At 42.4% G+C, this 18,073-nt stretch overlaps 1 protein-coding gene across 6 annotated transcripts in view; it reads left to right on the top strand.

Annotated features, from left to right (window-relative positions):
* Nucleotides 1–18,073, top strand: part of PEMT (phosphatidylethanolamine N-methyltransferase) — a 1,115,620-nt gene that overhangs the window by 598,897 nt on the left and 498,650 nt on the right. For all 6 annotated transcript variants that reach the window (XM_085628938.1, XM_085628937.1, XM_085628936.1 and 3 more), the window contains one exon: nucleotides 6,121–6,266. In XM_085628938.1, coding sequence (XP_085485064.1) covers nucleotides 6,121–6,266 — 146 coding nt within the window. The remainder of the gene's footprint in view (nucleotides 1–6,120; nucleotides 6,267–18,073) is intronic.

Genomic DNA, 18,073 nt, shown 5'->3' with positions numbered 1-18,073 from the left:
TCGATGATGAAACATGAGAAAACACTTTGCATTGTTCATCACATTTAAAAAAAAAAAAAATAATAAAAAAATTAAATGTCTGACTAATTGCAACTGTCGGTTCCGGATTATTTTGTTTCATTATGGGATCTAATTAAGGACCCTTCAAATCTCTTTCGGGCAGGTTACTTAATTGTTATTTTTTTTTTTTTGGTTGTGGCACAGTTAGAACAGACACATGTATATTTATGCTTTATCTGTGTGGCAGTAGCCAGATTGCTGATCGTGTCAAGGTGGAAGGACGCGGATCCCCCTTCTTATTCGGCTTGGTATGCTCGAATGCTTCAAATCTGCAATCTAGAGGTTGCGTTATACAACTGTAAGGGGTGGAGAGCTAAGAAGCGTGGCGGCAAGATAGGGGGCCTCATGCTTACCTAACGCCTTTTACTTTTCAAAAGAGGGGGAAAGAAAAAAAAAGAGCAAGGAATCAATCCCCATAATAAATAAGCAATCTGCTGTATTGCAATAACTCCATCATCAGATGGTTCTATTCTTTTTCATTATGGACATGTACTAGATTTGTATATTTATGTATATAGATGGAATAAGTTTAGGTGTTCTGTCTTATTTATCTATCTTTCTTTTTCTCTTGACATTTGTAGATCGAAGATTCCCTTCTCTTTTTTTTTTTTTTAATGCATAGCCTATGTCCCTATCTGAGCAAACCATCATCTTTTATATACACCATTTTACACATTGTTATGATTTACTTCTTGCATTGGCCCATGTTTCCTAGCTTCTGTATGATATTAGCTACACCGTGCTTCTTTGTCTGCTTTTTTATTTTTGTTGAGATGTACTGGAAACCGCGGTTTCATCTGGGATAAATAATAAATATATTAAAAAAATAAAAAAAGCTGCAGAGTGCGTGCTGTCGAAGAGGAAAACGAGGGATCAATAACATGGCAGCTTGTCAAAGTGAGCTCTGGCTTTGTGATCAGAGACTATAGTCCAGCGACTGACGTTTCGCATCACGTAACTTCCTGCGTCAACATAAGCACGGGTAATTAAGTAGAAGTTGCGTATAAATCTCACGGATAGCGTATCGGCACTTGGTTTCGGATTCTAGATATAAGAGAGTAACCTATCTGCAAGATTCTTTCATTTAAGCACGCTGGACCGGAAGAGCGCGTAAATCACCGGTATCATATTAAACGAAAGAAGTGACGGTGTTTTGGAACATGCGTTCGAAGGATAAATTTAACATGAAAAGTGATATTTAACCCATGAAGTAATTATGGAAAAAGCAATGTGCCTCATGTGTGCAGATAGGGAGACTCAAGAATACTTTGCATAGCCACCAGGCCATTCCCAATGGAAATAGGCAGATTGTTAGTAAACTAAAAACTATGGCCTAGATGACCTTGGCACTTCATGCTCTCAGGCGCTGACATTTTGTGAAGTCTTATTTGCTAACCCTGAAAACTCCTGCTCTCATCATTTACAATGTAAACATAAATTCCATTTTATAAGATGTAAAAATGCTGGAGCAGGCAAAGACCGCCATTATGGCACTTGGAGCTTGACCGCCGAAGCAGAATGTAAACTAACAAGGCTGTAGATTGCCCTCATCAACCTGGCCAATGTTTGCCCTTGAAGTCGAGCATGAACTAAATCTGTCATTGTTTGGGGGCGAGCGAGGTAATAAGGGAGGGGAGGACTTAGCATATCCTTGCTGCCCTCCGTGCATGTCACGTGGCAGCGGCTCTTGGATATTTTAAGGCCAGGCGCATGCACTGCATCAGGGGTGGCGTGCACCATCCAGCAGCCTGATGCTTATCCACCCCAATACACGTGCACTTGCATGCCTCTGCACATCTAATAGAGATGGCCGACACAGGGCCATGGCCGGCTTTTGCACTGGTGGCACCCGGTGCGATAATCACTTGTGCCACCCCCATCCCCATGACCACCTCCCCGGATTCTCTCACTGCCATTGGACAAGAGTGCCCCTCATCTCTCCAATCATAAAATATTGCTAAACACAGCGCCTCCCCTAAGGTCAGCACCCCCTTCATATGCCAGCGCCCAGTGTGGCCGCACTGGTCGCGCTGCCCTAAAGCCAGCCCTGGGCTAAGGTAAGATGGAAGGTATTAGTGGCACAGCACATAGGTGTGGACGTGTTAGGAATGGCGTGAGGGATATAAAGTTATGCAGTTATACTGACCATCCCGGCAGGCAGGGAGGATGTTGTCTTATGTTTGAAGCCATGTCGTTGAGTTCATTGAGTCCTGTCACCAATCAATTTTTAGGTCACTTAACCTTATCAATTTATTGGACTTTTGACAATTTTGAGACTTGTCAACAACCCCTGATGAATGCAGATAATCTCTGCGATTATTTCATCGCTGATTGATTTATTACTGTATATAAAATCAAGAATACCGAGGGGATGTGGGCTGCTGGCGAGCTCCATGGCCCCAGCAACAAATGACAAGTCTTACTCAAAAAGGCTTGATGAGATGAAAACACTGCACATACATAAAGGAAATATAGTCCACTAACAGCAAGTATATTTTTATTAGAAGTTTTATATGGCAAAATCATGCCATCGTTCGGCACCATAAATACAAACAGTGAGCAATGGTGATGGATATTTAAAGGCTACAAACAGCTAATCTTAGTGTAGTCCGAGTGGAGTATCCGATGAAACTTCCCAGGCTGGTATCTACCAATAATATTTGTTAAGAACTTATGACTAACGATCTTTATTCTTCGCTTAGTGTTTGCTTTCCACCCTCCGTGTTACGTGATCACCATCTCAGAGCACCCAAGCTCATAAGCTTGTAGGTGACAATCCTGTGTCCCCACTCAAGGATTTCCTAAACTTGGCTTTGTTGTGGTTGGGGTAGAGGCAGTGATTCACTGTTCCCTGTGAGTTCTGTGGCAGCCCATCAACTCAACTTGTGCTGTTGGGGCTGTCTTCCTTGGGACCATGATGCACTGTCACCTGTGCTGGCAGGTAGGATGACTGTGGCACTCTGCTGATTATGAGTTGACCATGAATGGAATAGGTGGATCCTTATAAACATACGTCCACAGGATGTGTTCAACCCATTGCGTGTGAGGAAGACAGACCGAATGGAAGATACAGATTGTTAGGGGGACACAGAAGCGGGATGGGGTTCGGAGGGACACAATGATAGGTCAAGTAAGAAAGAATGTTGAAGCACTAACAGAACGCAGAGAAGTGAACTTGGCCAGTAGGACAATGGCAATAGGATTGTGCAGAAAGGGAGAGGGATGCGGAGACGAGGCGAGAGGCTGGAGAGTGAAAAGACAAAGAAAAGAAGCAATGTCAAGGTGACCGCACTGAGTAAGCCCCACAGGATGTTCCTCTCCACCCCATCTTTGTCTCTGTAGTATTTGTATGGTCAGACTGTGTGGAAGGATGGGCTTGCAATGGGAAATAATGCCAACTTAGAAGGTTTAGCCATATGGTTATCATCTTAGCAGTGTTGCCAATATTTGAGTTGGTGTGCATATAACTTGACATTGGACCCCTGAGTTGAGTTCCTGTGTGGTAGGAGTGTTTGTAGTTCAGGTGCACAGCATTTTTGCGGTGGTGGCCATCTGAGCTTGCACACATCACTGTCTGCTTTAGGAGTTCGTTTGACTCCGCGCAGATATTGGGTCATAAGCTCATCCATCTTGCTTCAGACTGCGTTGTGCTGTGTTCAGAAGGGAGAAGAGAGTTTCTCCACAATGTACTGGTGAGTTTCTTGATCTCTATATTTCTCAGAGATTGAGTAGATCGCCTGAAAGCTCAGTATGCACTCGGGCACTGCTATAATGGTTATCAGACATTTGTGCTATTTCCGTGCAACTTGGGGCTCACGACAAAGCCATATACTGACGACCTCTGCAGGAGGGGGTATATTGAAACTGATCGGGTGACCAATGAGTGAATGCTGACTCGAGAGCACTTCTGTGTAAGGGATCGACTCTTATTCAGTTGAATCCTGTGGTGAGTCCACCAAAGGGACTTGAGGAAGGGTGGCAATGTAAAATGAATGGGGTTTTCGACATGATACTAGCAATGAAAAGGCAAGCTCACCTGGCACTCAATCCTTACTGCACATACAATAGAAACAGTGCACTGCAGTATTAGAGGCTTACATTGCAAAGTGAATAGCCATAAGCCATGCATTCAAAATACATACAAATAGGTGTGAAACAAAACATCGCTTATGCAGACCCACAGTGGCCATCTCGGGTGTGGAAGCTCCTCAAATAAAGATCTTGATGCCACTTTCCTTCCTGCGTATGCACTCGCAGTACCCAAAATGCTAGGTATCGTTGACATGCATTAACGCTGTAGCACAATGGTTCTCCAATGTGTCGTACTATTCTTCATCAGTGGCGTGGGGCTAAAGGAGCTGAGGCACTGCGGTGGTCTGTCCTAGGCCACTCCTAGTTTCCGCACGCACTTCCTCCACTCTGGCATCATTTCCTCCTGTGGCTTCTCCTACCACCTGTAAACAGACCACTAACACATCTTGTTCTCCTTTCTCTCCTTCTTCTCTTACCTTCAGTCACATGTGTCTGACTGTGTTACTGCTGCAGCCCCTGATGAATGTAGACGCTCTCCTTAGTTGTTTCATCTGCGACACTGTCTTGAATTTGTATTGCAATTTTGATTACTGTATATAAAACCCAGAATACCAGGGGGATGACAGGTCTTACACAAACCTCCAGACAAAATAAAATCAGTGCAAATAAGTAATCACCCTCGGGTCTCTTAAGCTGAACTCCTCTAAAGCGGAGGGCATATACTTTACACCCTTGGCTCCCATTCCTCTGCATTCTTCCATACACTTTCTGCCTGACACTGACTCTGTTCTCTTCCTCTAGGTCAGGGGTCGCCGACATTTTATTTGATAAAAGCTTCTTATGCTCAATGAAGATCATCCCGAGCTACTAATACTATTAGTTTTGTAGTATTTTAATAGAGACACGTCAGACAATATTACACTAGTGCCCCCCTTCGTAATATTAGCACCAGTGGTCACCTCAGTGCATCAAGCAAAGGTTGTCAGCAGTACCGTAAAAAGTATTTGTCAATTTGGAATGTCTCTCCCTGAGTAATGCCTACCAGTCATAGCTGCAATATCCATGGCACAAAGGTAATAGTATTAGTAAAAAGTCTTTCTGACACCAAATGATTTACCACTCAAATATCAGCTTTACATCTATTTTGGAAATTCAACTATTTTTCTCCAACCCCAGCCTAGGAGTTCTAAAAAGCAAAAGCTTCTAGTTTAGTAGGCTGGGATGCACACAGGAGAGCTACTTATAGGTACCTCGACAGCTTCCATCAGCTCATGAGCTACTCGTTGGAGAAGCCTGGTCTAGGTACTCTTCAACCCTTCAATGCACTTGGAATCATTTATCATTGCCTTGGCAGCATCTTACCAATTCTTGAATATGAGACAAATATGCTTCTGACTTAGGCACTAGTTAATTCACAAAATTAGACTATTGTAACAACCTGCTTGCGGTGCACCCTTACTTTTAAAAAAATGTCCCCAATCAAAAAAGTTCTCAACTTTGCTTCCAGCACCTGTTGCAACCTGCATAGAAACACAAACCACTCTCTTTCAACAAAAATCTGTGTGGATTTCAATAAAAAAACAGGATAGTCAATTATGCACAAAGTGGTCCATAGTACCTGGCCAGATTACCTTACCTATATGTGGAAATGCTACACACCGATCTGCAATTTAGGATCTACCAACCAGAACTTTCTAGTCACACTGAAACCATCTTGTGCACCATCCTGATTCTGATATCGTTACCTTTTAGGCAACTGTGACTGAAATTCGCTGCCCCGTGATTTCTGGGTCCAACCCTCACTTACTGATTTTGCTAGTTGTAGGGATGCAACTGCTAAAGTGCTTTGTTCATAAGGTCCGTGGAGCCTTGTTCCCCTTCTGCTCCTGCCACTACCATCTTAAGCACCTAGACTGGGATTTGCAAAGCCAGTGTGGGGATCTACATTATTGATGTCTAGGGAGATATCTAAGGTGATGTCATTTTTAATCATGCTTTATTCTAAACAATCACCTTTTGTTTCCACAGCTTTTCTGAAGCCATGAAGACACAGCCAAAGTTGGAAGGCATGCTTTGCCAAGCAATCTATTATGCAGGCCTAGCTTTCATAGGACTGGGTGGCTTATTCGTTGTCAGCAGCTTTTTTGCGCTTGGATTCGTGGGCACGTATCTAGGTAAGGCATAATGTTTTTTCAGGTCAAATATATGATAGGTGTAAACTTTTTAGTGTTGATCATAATACACCAGATACGTTTGATTATTCTTCAGTGCTATAACCTGTGGTCCTCCATACAGAAAAGCACAAGATCGTATTTTTGGTCTGCTGCCACATATTGTCAGTGAGGGGGTGAAATGCAGGGATTTATCATGAGGGATTTATATCAACGATGAAGATACAAGATTAAATTCATGTCAACATGGGCCCCATATTCTGGCACTAGACTTTAACAACTTACTGCATTATTGGAGCTTTAGTCCTAGTTCACCCACTGGAACCCCTGTTCTAAATGATAATGCTTTGTAGGAGAAAATGGACAGGGATATGGTATCTTTGATAACATGGAGTCATATGGTAACTGTAATCTATAATATGACTATACACTATAAACTTTGTGTGCACCCCAGGTAACTTGACTGTGTTCTAATTATTAAATATTTTTCTTTCTAGGTATTGCCCATTTAGAATTATATATGCTCATTTATTCAGGTGTATGTTAAACAAAATATATATATATATATATATATATATATATATATATATATATATATATATATATATAGTTCATCCAGTTATAAGTCGCTTATGCCCAAGCCACTTATAACGGTGAGCTACGCGGCGAGGTAGCGAACCCCAAACATCCATCCAAGCCTGTTGGTGTGGCCAGATCGGAATATCTTCCAGTCAGAACAAAACCACAGTACTGCTGCTTTAGTGTGTTCAGCGTGTTTATTCAAACGCTAGCAATATATATATATATATATATATATATATATATATATATATATATATATATATATATATTATCTACTGGCGGTCGCCAGTAGATAGTTATAGTTAGGTATATATATATATATATATATATATTTCTACCTAAATTTGCCCAGAGACGAAGCCGCACTCCGCATCAGGTAAGTGACACACTTTATTGATTCAAGGCATACAGCTTCTCATCCCGCTTGTCGTCTTTGGCCCTACGCGTTTCAAAGCCTCTTCGCTTCTTCGTCAGGGGCCGTGTCAAAGATCCATTATCACTGCTGCTGCATTTTCCCACGTGTGCCTTTCGAATTTATGGCTTCCGGTGCACTTTTGAGAAAGTCTCCATTTTCTGTTGCACCTTGGGAAATGCAGTCCATTGCATGCTCATACCCTCCAGTGGGCTGGAACTCTGGCACATGCTGAAAAGACAAATTAACCCTCCATTAGGCTCCCGGATGGGACTCTGCACGCCTAAATTAATGTCCTGTTGCGCCCATATTCAAGTAAACAATTCACCATCAGGGACCCTCTCACTGGTGTGTGGGCGGTGCGTCGCTTCCGCGGCCTGGAGCCGCCGCGATTGTATTTCTACCTAAATTTGCCCAGAGACGAAGCCGCACTCCGCATCAGGTAAGTGACACACTTTATTGATTCAAGGCATACAGCTTCTCATCCTGTTTGTCGTCTTTGGCCCTACGCGTTTCAAAGCCTCTTCGCTTCTTCGTCAGGGGCCGTGTCAAAGGTCCATTATCACTGCTGCTGCATTTTCCCACGTGTGCCTTTCGAATTTATGGCTTCCGGTGCACCTTTGAAAAAGTCTCCATTTTCTGTTGCACCTTGAGAAATGCAGTCCATTGCATGGATTGGATGAGAAGCTGTATGCCTTGAATCAATAAAGTGAAAGGGTCCCTGATGGTGAATTGTTTACTTGAATATGGGCGCAACAGGACATTAATTTAGGCGTGCAAAGTCCCATCCGGGAGCCTAATGGAGGGTTAATTTGTCTTTTCAGCATGTGCCAGAGTTCCAGCCCACTGGAGGGTATGAGCATGCAATGGACTGCATTTCCCAAGGTGCAACAGAAAATGGAGACTTTCTCAAAGGTGCACCGGAAGCCATAAATTCGAAAGGCACACGTGGGAAAATGCAGCAGCAGTGATAATGGACCTTTGACACGGCCCCTGACGAAGAAGCGAAGAGGCTTTGAAACGCGTAGGGCCAAAGACGACAAACGGGATGAGAAGCTGTATGCCTTGAATCAATAAAGTGTGTCACTTACCTGATGCGGAGTGCGGCTTCGTCTCTGGGCAAATTTAGGTAGAAATATTTATATATATGTATATATTCACTTAAAAAACCATAGGTTTCACACATGTTATAGTTAGCTGGACATTTCACTCGTAAAAAAACAATGAAATTCCCCCGTTATAGTTAGTGCAGGCAACTATAACTCACGCGACCGCAATCCTCTGCTGATGACGTCAGATATTACATCACTGTATTTAGACACTTATTTACCCATGTCTTCTTCCATTGATCTTTAGCTATACATATATTACAAATATTTATTTTTCATAAAGACACATATGTCATCAGTGATGTAATATCTGACGTCATCAGCAGAGGATTGCGGTTGCGTGAGTTATAGTTGCCTGCACTAACTATAACGGGGGAATTTCATTGGTTTTTTACGAGTGAAATGTCCAGCTAACTATAACATGTGTGAAACCTATGGTTTTTTAAGTGAATTTGCAAGGTTTTTTAAATGCTAATTCATAACAATAACGTGTGTGAAACCTATGGTTTTTTCAGTGAATTTGTACGTTTTTTTAAATGCTAGGTTATAAAAAAATAAATTTCAGGTTTTTCACCGTGCGCGCGACCGCCAGTAGATAATATATATATATATATATATATTCACTGAAAAAACCATAGGTTTTATATATATATAAATATATACTATCGCGATCCAACACTTAAATTTAGTACATTATCATAATATTGATCAAAATAACGCATTGTAATATTCATGATCGTATTCACAAATCCAACAATTAAAGGAAAATAATCAATTACCATTTTCAAATAATCTCTCACTCAGAACTCGAACTCATATACCCCGAGTGTACTAAATGGTAGATAGTGAAAAAATACTTCGTTATTTTGATCAATATTATGATAATGTACTAAATTTAAGTGTTGGATCGCGATAGTATTTTCTCACTATCCATCAACCTTGACCTGTATTTCTAAGGGAATTTGGGCAGGGGTCAACAACTTGACAAAGGCTTCGCCGAAACGCGTAGTTCTGTTCGCTTGAAACAATAATAAAACTTATTGTTTTGTCCTGGGTGTGCCGCTGGATTATTCATTGAGATGGCTTGGATTGATCCACATTGAAATATATATATATATATATATATATATATTTGATTTTTACTTCTATTTTTTTAATGATTTTTTTCTGCCGTGCGCGTACGGTAAGCTTACCGTACGCGCACCCCGCGATTTTTAAAAAAAAAATTCCAATGTATTTTTCATACTTTTGGGACCTTCTTGGACCCCCTGACAAACGCTAGGGGGTCTGCAACTCTCTTCGTTGCCCCCTTTTCACGTTCTCCACCTTTGTTTATCAGTGTGAGACACACAAAATGGCGGCCGACACTTCCTGATTTCGACCGATTTGAATGTTTACAGTCATGTAACCACCAATCAGAATTAAGCTCGCGCACGGCAGCGTGCGCGTACGGTAAGCTTACCGTACGCGCTCGGAGCGCGCCTATAGATATATATATTGATTTAAATGCTATTTTCTCAAGAAATACTGAACAGATTTACACCAGACCTGCAAAAGGCACATCCCTGACCTGAGGACTACCTCTCTGCCAAATTTCAAGTAATTCTGTTCAGCCGTTCGGGCTGTAGCTTGGACTAAAGGTCCTATGGAAAAATGCATGGGGAAAACACGTTTTGGGACCCCCCCTTTTTCTCAGCCCCCGCTTGACGAATCCCCACGAGACTTTCAGGGTAGGAGCGGAGCGCCCCACCTATTTTGAAAATTTCGCGAGGATTCGTCAATCGGCGCCAAAGTTATTCAAAATAGAATGTTGCGGATTTCCTATGGAAACACGGTCCTAACTATAACTATCTACTGGCGACCGCCAGTAGATAATATATATATATATATATATATATATATATGCACTATTATTGATGTTGGTATTCATTGCAATGTGATAACTTGGTCTTCATGAATGTATATTCTTGTTTTTGATATATTGTTTTAAAATAGCCCTTCCATTGATTTGCTTTTAAACAAAGAACAAAGTTTCATGGAAACTGACATCCCAACTTCTCAGTTATTGTTTTGAATAAAATGCAAGGTTTCACACAATGTAAGTAAGTTAAAGGTTACAATGCCTTACTAGTTATTGTTTATTTAAAAAACGTTCACAATTGTTCAGACACAATATGTAAGTTAGAACAGAACGTTATAAGATTAAGAAGGACTTCGTACCAGGGATTAGAGACTGAGGGTCATACTGAACTGTAATCACCTTACCCCTCTGAAGGCTACAGTGAAGGTGCATCCAGATTTTATTTGGCTTATCTGCAAGCTGTAAAACACACGCACACCTGCTCCTGCTTCTTCCTGAACATTGGTTCTGTTGTTCTGAAAAGGTATGCGGGTGTGAACCATCTATGAACCTCGCATTTGGTGCTAGGTTTAGCTTAGTTAGCTGAGAGAAAGGAGGGCATAAAGAAGCTTTATGATTTAGGTATAATGATCCTATATTTTGTATCAGTCACCACTCCTGGATTTTTTTGTTTGTTTTTATAGTAGATGCTATTCAAATTGCATGCACTAGGATAGGATCATGATGTTAAATAAATATTATTAATATATTCCTGCTTTCCTAGTGTTCATGAGTGTGCCTTTTTATAACAAAATAGAATTTGAGTTCCGCTAATTTTCCCTGTAAAATCTAACAGTGCTAATCGTTACCTAGAATGCTTCTCACTCAAGTAATGCTCAGTGTGTTGCGTGGTTGTTGCAGTCTACTGCATTTCCTGGCTCAGATTGGGACATTGACTAAGTCCTTAGTAACAGAGGGTCTAGAAATACGATTTCTGGGCTGTATTCTGGAAAGAAATTCAGAAAACATATCAACCAATCTCCATTTGTCTTTGTTAAATTGAAACATCCGTACATGAGTAAGAGCCTGTAAGTTAGGTGAAACATTTTGAACCTTTATAAAAATATTTAAAGTGTGAAAAGTTGTTTACATCTTACAAATTAAGATCCTATTAAAAACATGTATCTTATAGTAGAATTTACCTAAGTGACATAACACTACAGTAACCTATAGCACTTATATTTTGCATGTGTAGTAGCCAAGATGCATAAGCAGTGGGCAATGCAGTTTTGTATTAACCCTTATACACCAAAGTCATACACATAGCTCACTGAATAAGATTTAAAAGTTAATAATATAATGTATATCCTATAGGTAGATTACCTTATGACAATAACAACGTTTAATTACTGGTGTCAAATGAATACACTTTAGGAATATTGAGTGTGAATCATCGTTGAAGGATACATTGAGAAAAACTGTAGTATTCCAACTTAGCTCCTCTTCTAGTATATGTTAGGAGGCATTAAGCTTTGGAAGGTGACAGATTACTTTCCGTAAGGAAAGAGGGCTAGAATTAATTCCATCCAAATCTACAGTCATGATTATAAATCCCCATAAAAATACAGAGGCAATGTAACCAGCAAGGGACTCCCTCTTGAAAAAGTCTCGCATTTTGACGTTTTTGGTGTGAGGCTAAGTGATAGCCAAACATGGGTTCCACAGTTGGAAAAAATCAAAGTAATTCTCCAACAGAAAGCCTCTACAATAGGGAGAAAATACAGGGCCGCTTTGGTAGGTGCTGTGTCCCCAGTACTTACCATATATAGAGCAGTATCGGTAACATCTGCGATATACGGAGCAGAGATATGGGGCTATGCTATATCAGAGTCTTTAACTAAGATCGAAAATAAGTTCATTAAGGCCGTATTTAAACTCCCCTCAAGCTCACTCATTACACCATTGCGACTAGACCTAACCCTCAGCCCTATACACATAACGGTTCTAATAAAACCTCTATTATATTGGATTAGATTATGGTCTACGCAAGAACTAGGAATGCATAGAGATTGTGTTAAGGACCTATTAGGTCTCGACAGGTCACTGTGCACTCCATGGCTGAAGAACATTAAAGAAACATCACACAGAATAGTTATGGATCAATTATGGACATCCCCTGAGTCGGTTGTTAAGGGAGATGCACAAAAAGTTAAACAGCTATACTGGGAGGCAGTTCTGTTGCAAACGTGGGAAGCTTATCAGGATAGCAGCTTGATAGGCCAGTTTCTGAATCAAAAGTGTGTTCCAATTTTGAACCCTATATGGACAGAATGTATCCATTGCAGTCCAAATGCTTATATGTGCAATTCAGATGTGGACTACTACCCCAGAGAATCTATACCTCGAAATGGGCTAATTTTCCTTCTCACTCTAAATGTTGTCCATATTGCCCTAATATTGAAGAATCGGAGGACCATTTTATGTTTTTCTGCACTTTATAGAAGCATGCATGAAAGAAATGGCTCTTAGCGGTATGCAAAACTCATGGGTTTGAGTCAATATTGGGAAGTCGCAAGACTTTTCAAGAGTAACACCAGCGAACAATTAGCTTTTGCGGTATCTCGGTACCTGCACTGTGCTTGGAAACAAAGGAAGAAGTCCTTAGATAACTCCTAAACATGACAGTTAAATTACCAGAGTAAGTTTAATCAGGCTGCTTAGTGTCCTCTTTCTTCTCATCTAAGATGTTGATTGAAGTTATATGTTTATGAACTGTTTTTATATTGCTATTTGAACATGTTTTATATATAACTATATGAAATTTCTTTGAGATTGCTTTTTGCACTAGAGGACATATTCCTACTCTATATAGATATAGAACTACTATATAGCAGTGTTTTGGACATGATTGGCAATATTAATAACGACCTGCTAGTTGCGGCATCTTTTTATTTTTTAAATAGTTTTATCTGTATCTTTACATGTGCAATAATTTTGTATGTACGATAAATGCTGCTACTGGATTTTATTTATGTAAACTTTATGTGGCTTGGTTGCCAAAATAAAAGATATTATTAGTATTATTATTATTATTATTATTATTATTATTACTGGTGTCACATGAATACACTTTGGGAATCTTGAGTGTGAATCGTCGTTGAAGGGATAAATTGAGAAAAACTGTAGTATTCCAACTTAGCTCCATTCCTAGTATACGTTAGGAGGCATTAAGCTTTGGAAAGTGACAGATTGTGCCATCTCTAAGTCTAAGTGTTTGAGCTTCCTGCCCGCTAATGGTTGATATAGTCGGGAAATCTATCCATGTTTGGTATACGTTTAGTGGTGGAACAAGAGTACATAGTGCGACTTCGTGTTCATTGTAAGGGGTTTTTGTTATTCACTTTTGTCATTTTTAAATTATAGAAGCATTTCCTAAGGCATAATGGATGGACATACTTGTCAGGACCAAAAGGATTCTCACATCCCAAAATATCCGGAGAGGCTTTTAAAAAAAACATCTTTCTTGAGAATCGGCAAGCCCGCTCCTTCTTAAATTTGGATCGCATTTGACAATACCACACTTAGCAATGCCATATTTTAGCTTTTTGCTATCCAGTGGTTAACGTATACCTGTGCATGCGGTATAATGTTTATAATAAGATGGGGGTTATCATACAGTTTAATGGTATGACACATCGTGTTGCCAGAGGGTGTGGAATTAGTGGGATTGAGGGCTTTTTGGGTGCTGGAGACAATAATCAAGATAGGAAGGTTTTTGTCTCAGGATCAAATTATGACCATTACATAGCATACAGATTGCTGTGTAGCTCATAGTCCTGGTTTTGATACCACTAGAAGTAAGTTTTTTACCATATGGTATTTCAGAGTGTTTTGAGACCAATACAAAATTCATGATGTATCAAAGCCCTGAGGATTTGTGTGTTGTATAAAACAGGAGATCTATTTCACTATGCCATGTTGGTATATGATATTCATGCACTAGTCTGTATTTTTGCAGGTGATGGGTCTGAAGGGAGAACAATTTTAGAAATTGTATTTTCTAAATGCAAAAGTTTGACGGCGTTTTAATAACTTTTGGTACATTAATGGGTTTTTTTGTATGTCCTTTGGCAAGAGTGATGCAATCATAATTAAAGGGGCATGACAATATATGGATATGATCTTGCTCTGACTGTACTGGTGCATGCCTGTCCTGTTATCATTTTTAGGTCTCGCCTGACCCAGCGCATGCGCTGGTCTGGCGAGACTTATTGAGAGGGCTCCAAAAAGTGATACCAGGCCAGCCTAGAGCTACAGTGCATGTGCGCGGGCGCACGCGCCACGCTTTACCGCGATTACTTTCACTTTCGCGGCCGCTTTGATGTTTGATCGTGATCACTTTCGCGGCCACACGGCCGCTTTGCATAGCCAATAGGTCTCGCTTTTGGGATCTTTTAAGTATTTAGTTATGCAACTGTTGCATGGCTAAACACTTATAAGATCCCAAAGGCGAGACCTATTGGCTATGCCAATCAATCAAGAAATTTATATAGCGCGCTACTCACCCGGAGGGTCTCAAGGCGCTTCGGGGGGGGGGGTCTGCTACTGCTCGAACAACCAGGTCTTGAGTTGCTTCCTGAAGGAGAGGTGGTCTTGGGTCTGGCGGGGGTGGATGGGGAGGGAGTTCCATGTCTTGGCTGCCAGGTAGGAGAAGGATCTTCCTCCCATGGTGGTTCTTCGGATGCGTGGAACGGCGGCGAGGGCATGGCTGGTCGATCGAAGCTGGCGGGTGGGAGTGTAGAAGGTCAGGCGGTTGTTGAGGTACCTGGGGCCCAGGTCGTGGAGAGCCTTGTGTGCGTGGGTGAGGAGTCGGAACGTGATTCTCTTGTTGACGGGGAGCCAGTGCAGGTCTCTCAGGTGTCCGGAGATGTGGCTGTGATGGGGGATGTCCAGGATGAGTCGTGCGGAGGCGTTCTGGATGCGTTGGAGTCTCTTCTGTAGTTTGGCTGTGGTTCCGGTGTAGAGGGTGTTTCCGTAGTCCAGTCGGCTGGTGACGAGTGCCTGGATGACCGTCTTCCTGGTTTCGGTGGGGATCCATCGGAAGATCTTACGGAGCATGCGTAGGATGTTGAAGCAGGAAGATGAGACGGCGTTGACTTGTCTGGTCATCGAGAGGGAGGAGTCCAGGATGAAGCCCAGGTTGCGTGCGTGGTCCGATGGTTTGGGTGCGCTGCCCAGGGCAGGGGGCCACCAGGAGTCGTCCCAGGCGGTGGAAGATGGTCCCAGGATGAGGACTTCCCTCTTGTCTGAGTTCAGTTTCAGACGGCTGTTCTGCATCCACTCGGCTACGTCTTTCATCCCTTCGTGTAGGTTAGTTCTGGCGGTGGCTGGGTCGTTGGTGAGGGAGAGGATCAGCTGAGTGTCGTCGGCGTAGGAGATGATGTTGAGGTTGTGTTGGCGTGCGATGGCCGCGAGGGGGCTCATGTAGATGTTGACGATGGTGGGGCTGAGTGAAGATCCTTGTGGTACGCCGCAGATGACTTCGGTGGCCTCGGATCTGAACGGGGGGAGGCGGACTCTCTGGGTTCTTCCGGCGAGGAACGAGATGATCCACTCCAGAGCCTTCTCTTGGATTCCGACGTTGCTGAGGCGCTGTACTAGGGTGCGGTGGCAGACAGTGTCGAACGCTGCGGAGAGATCCAGGAGGATGAGGGCCGCTGTTTCCCCGTTGTCGAGCAGGGCTCGGATGTCGTCAGTGGCTGCGATGAGGGCGGTCTCGGTGCTGTGATTGGCACGGAAGCCGGACTGCGAGGGGTCGAGGGATCCATTCGTCTCGAGGAAGGCGGCAAGCTGTCGGTTGACGGTCTTCTCGATGACTTTGGCAGGAAAAGGGAGGAGCGAGATGGGGCGGTAGTTCTTGAGGTCGGTGGGGTCTGCTGAAGGTTTCTTCAGGAGGGCGCTAAGTTCTGCATGCTTCCAGCTCTCCGGGAAGGTGGCGGTGTTGAAGGAGCAGTTGATGATGTCTCGGAGTTGGGGTGCGACGACGGAGGCGGTCTTGTTGAAGACGTGGTGGGGGCATGGGTCGGTTGGTAATCCGGTGTGGATGGTGTTCATTGTGTGGATGGTGTCTTCGGTGCTGACCGGGTTCCAGGCGCGGAGGGTGGTGGTGGGGTGCGTCGGTTCGGTGGTTGGGTGCGTGGGCTGTGTGCCGAAGCTGTTGTGTATATCGGCGATCTTGCTGTGGAAGAACGAGGCGAGTGAGTCATGCCAATGCTTGTTTCAATAGATGTGGTTTATTTCTGTTCCTTGAGTAAAGTTGAATCCTGGGCAGTCAGTCACTGAATTTTAGTATGTGTCTTGGACTATGTACTGCATACTCGTTAGCAGGCAGATGAGGACGTACCGTATGGATAACGTAATTAGCACCAGAATTACTACAATTCCACTGGCTTAATCCATTATGTGTCCCGACCTTCAACCTTGTTCATACAACTCCATGTCACTGATTTAGTCATGTCCTACAAAACAATACACCTTTTCCATTTGAATATCACAATTGAAGCAAGTAACAATTGTGTGCAGTGCCAAATAAGTGACAATAAGTTCACACAGCACTCCAAAATATATATCAAAACTATACGTTTATCCTTTAGGCAGGAAATGTAAAGTTTGAGAATTTCCCTTGAAAAAAATCTGTTAACAAAGCTTGTCAGGAGGGGTTCGGTAAAAGCCACTTCATGTTTCAAGTCCCAATTTTCATATGTGCATCAGAGACAGTGAACCAGTATCGAGTGCTAAATATAGAATGTTAAATATACAGTGTTGTGGCCCACTGTTAGTACACAGATGAGGCATTGAGTGTTGTAGTCCTCTTGAGAATATTACATACTTTTTACCAATTCAAGTTTTTTTTCCTATGAGGTTATGGGCTGAATCACGTAAGAGTCACAAATCTGATTCATTATCTTTTTGTTAGGATGAGCATTCACTTACTCTTTCATAAGCGTGTTAATTCGAGTAATGACTGTCAAGTTTTCTTTAATATTTTTTTATTTAAATGCTCACATTTTCAACATTAAATCTACGAGTCTTTCAAAATTCAACAAAATACCCGCAGGGACAGGATATGGATATTAATGTGCCTACCAACGCAGTGAGACGTACAGCATCTGAGGGCTATGACCAGTCTCTTGCTGGAAACACTGTCCTCAGGATACTTTTGAACATATCATGATAATTCCCAAACCCCTTTGAAGAATTGTAATGCATTAAAGCATTCAACCCGTCCATTTGTATTCACATATTCAGCAATATATAGCTGATTTCAATCCCAATGTAGCAATATCGAAGTAGAACAAAGCAGAACGGCCAGATTAAACAAGCATTAGCCAAGCTAATAGGTTTCGCCTATGCTGGAGCCATTGGCTTTGCCAATGTCTTTTAACCATGTTGTACAACAGAGTGGAGTGGAGTGGCATGGTGTAGAGTGTCTTGTAGTGGCAAAGAATGGCGTGGCATACATTGAAGTGGGTAAGTTAGGGTGGCTGGGCGGGGGTGGGCCACTGGATTCAAGCTAGCCTGGTTGATGAAGGGTGTTACCCAAAAACCGGTCCCAGGATGCTTGTTTCCGGTTCAGGGAAGACCTGGCTTGGCAGTTCGGACTGGACTGTTCCCATGAGGCACAGGGTCAAGACTGATTTGCATATAGCTGGCTATGAACTGAGGTGGCAAAGTGAGCTAAAGAATGATGATGGATTCAACCCAGATCTGTGACTGGGGGTGAGTGTCTGAAAAGTTTCAGTGCTCCGTCCATCATCTCCTTGTGTTTGCTTTGTGCCGGGAGTGGGGACTGGGATCCCAACCAAGG

The sequence above is a fragment of the Triturus cristatus genome, chromosome 10 (genome assembly GCF_964204655.1).
Source record: "Triturus cristatus chromosome 10, aTriCri1.1, whole genome shotgun sequence".
Lineage (NCBI taxonomy): Eukaryota > Metazoa > Chordata > Amphibia > Caudata > Salamandridae > Triturus > Triturus cristatus.
This window is presented reverse-complemented; position numbering and strand designations above follow the sequence as displayed.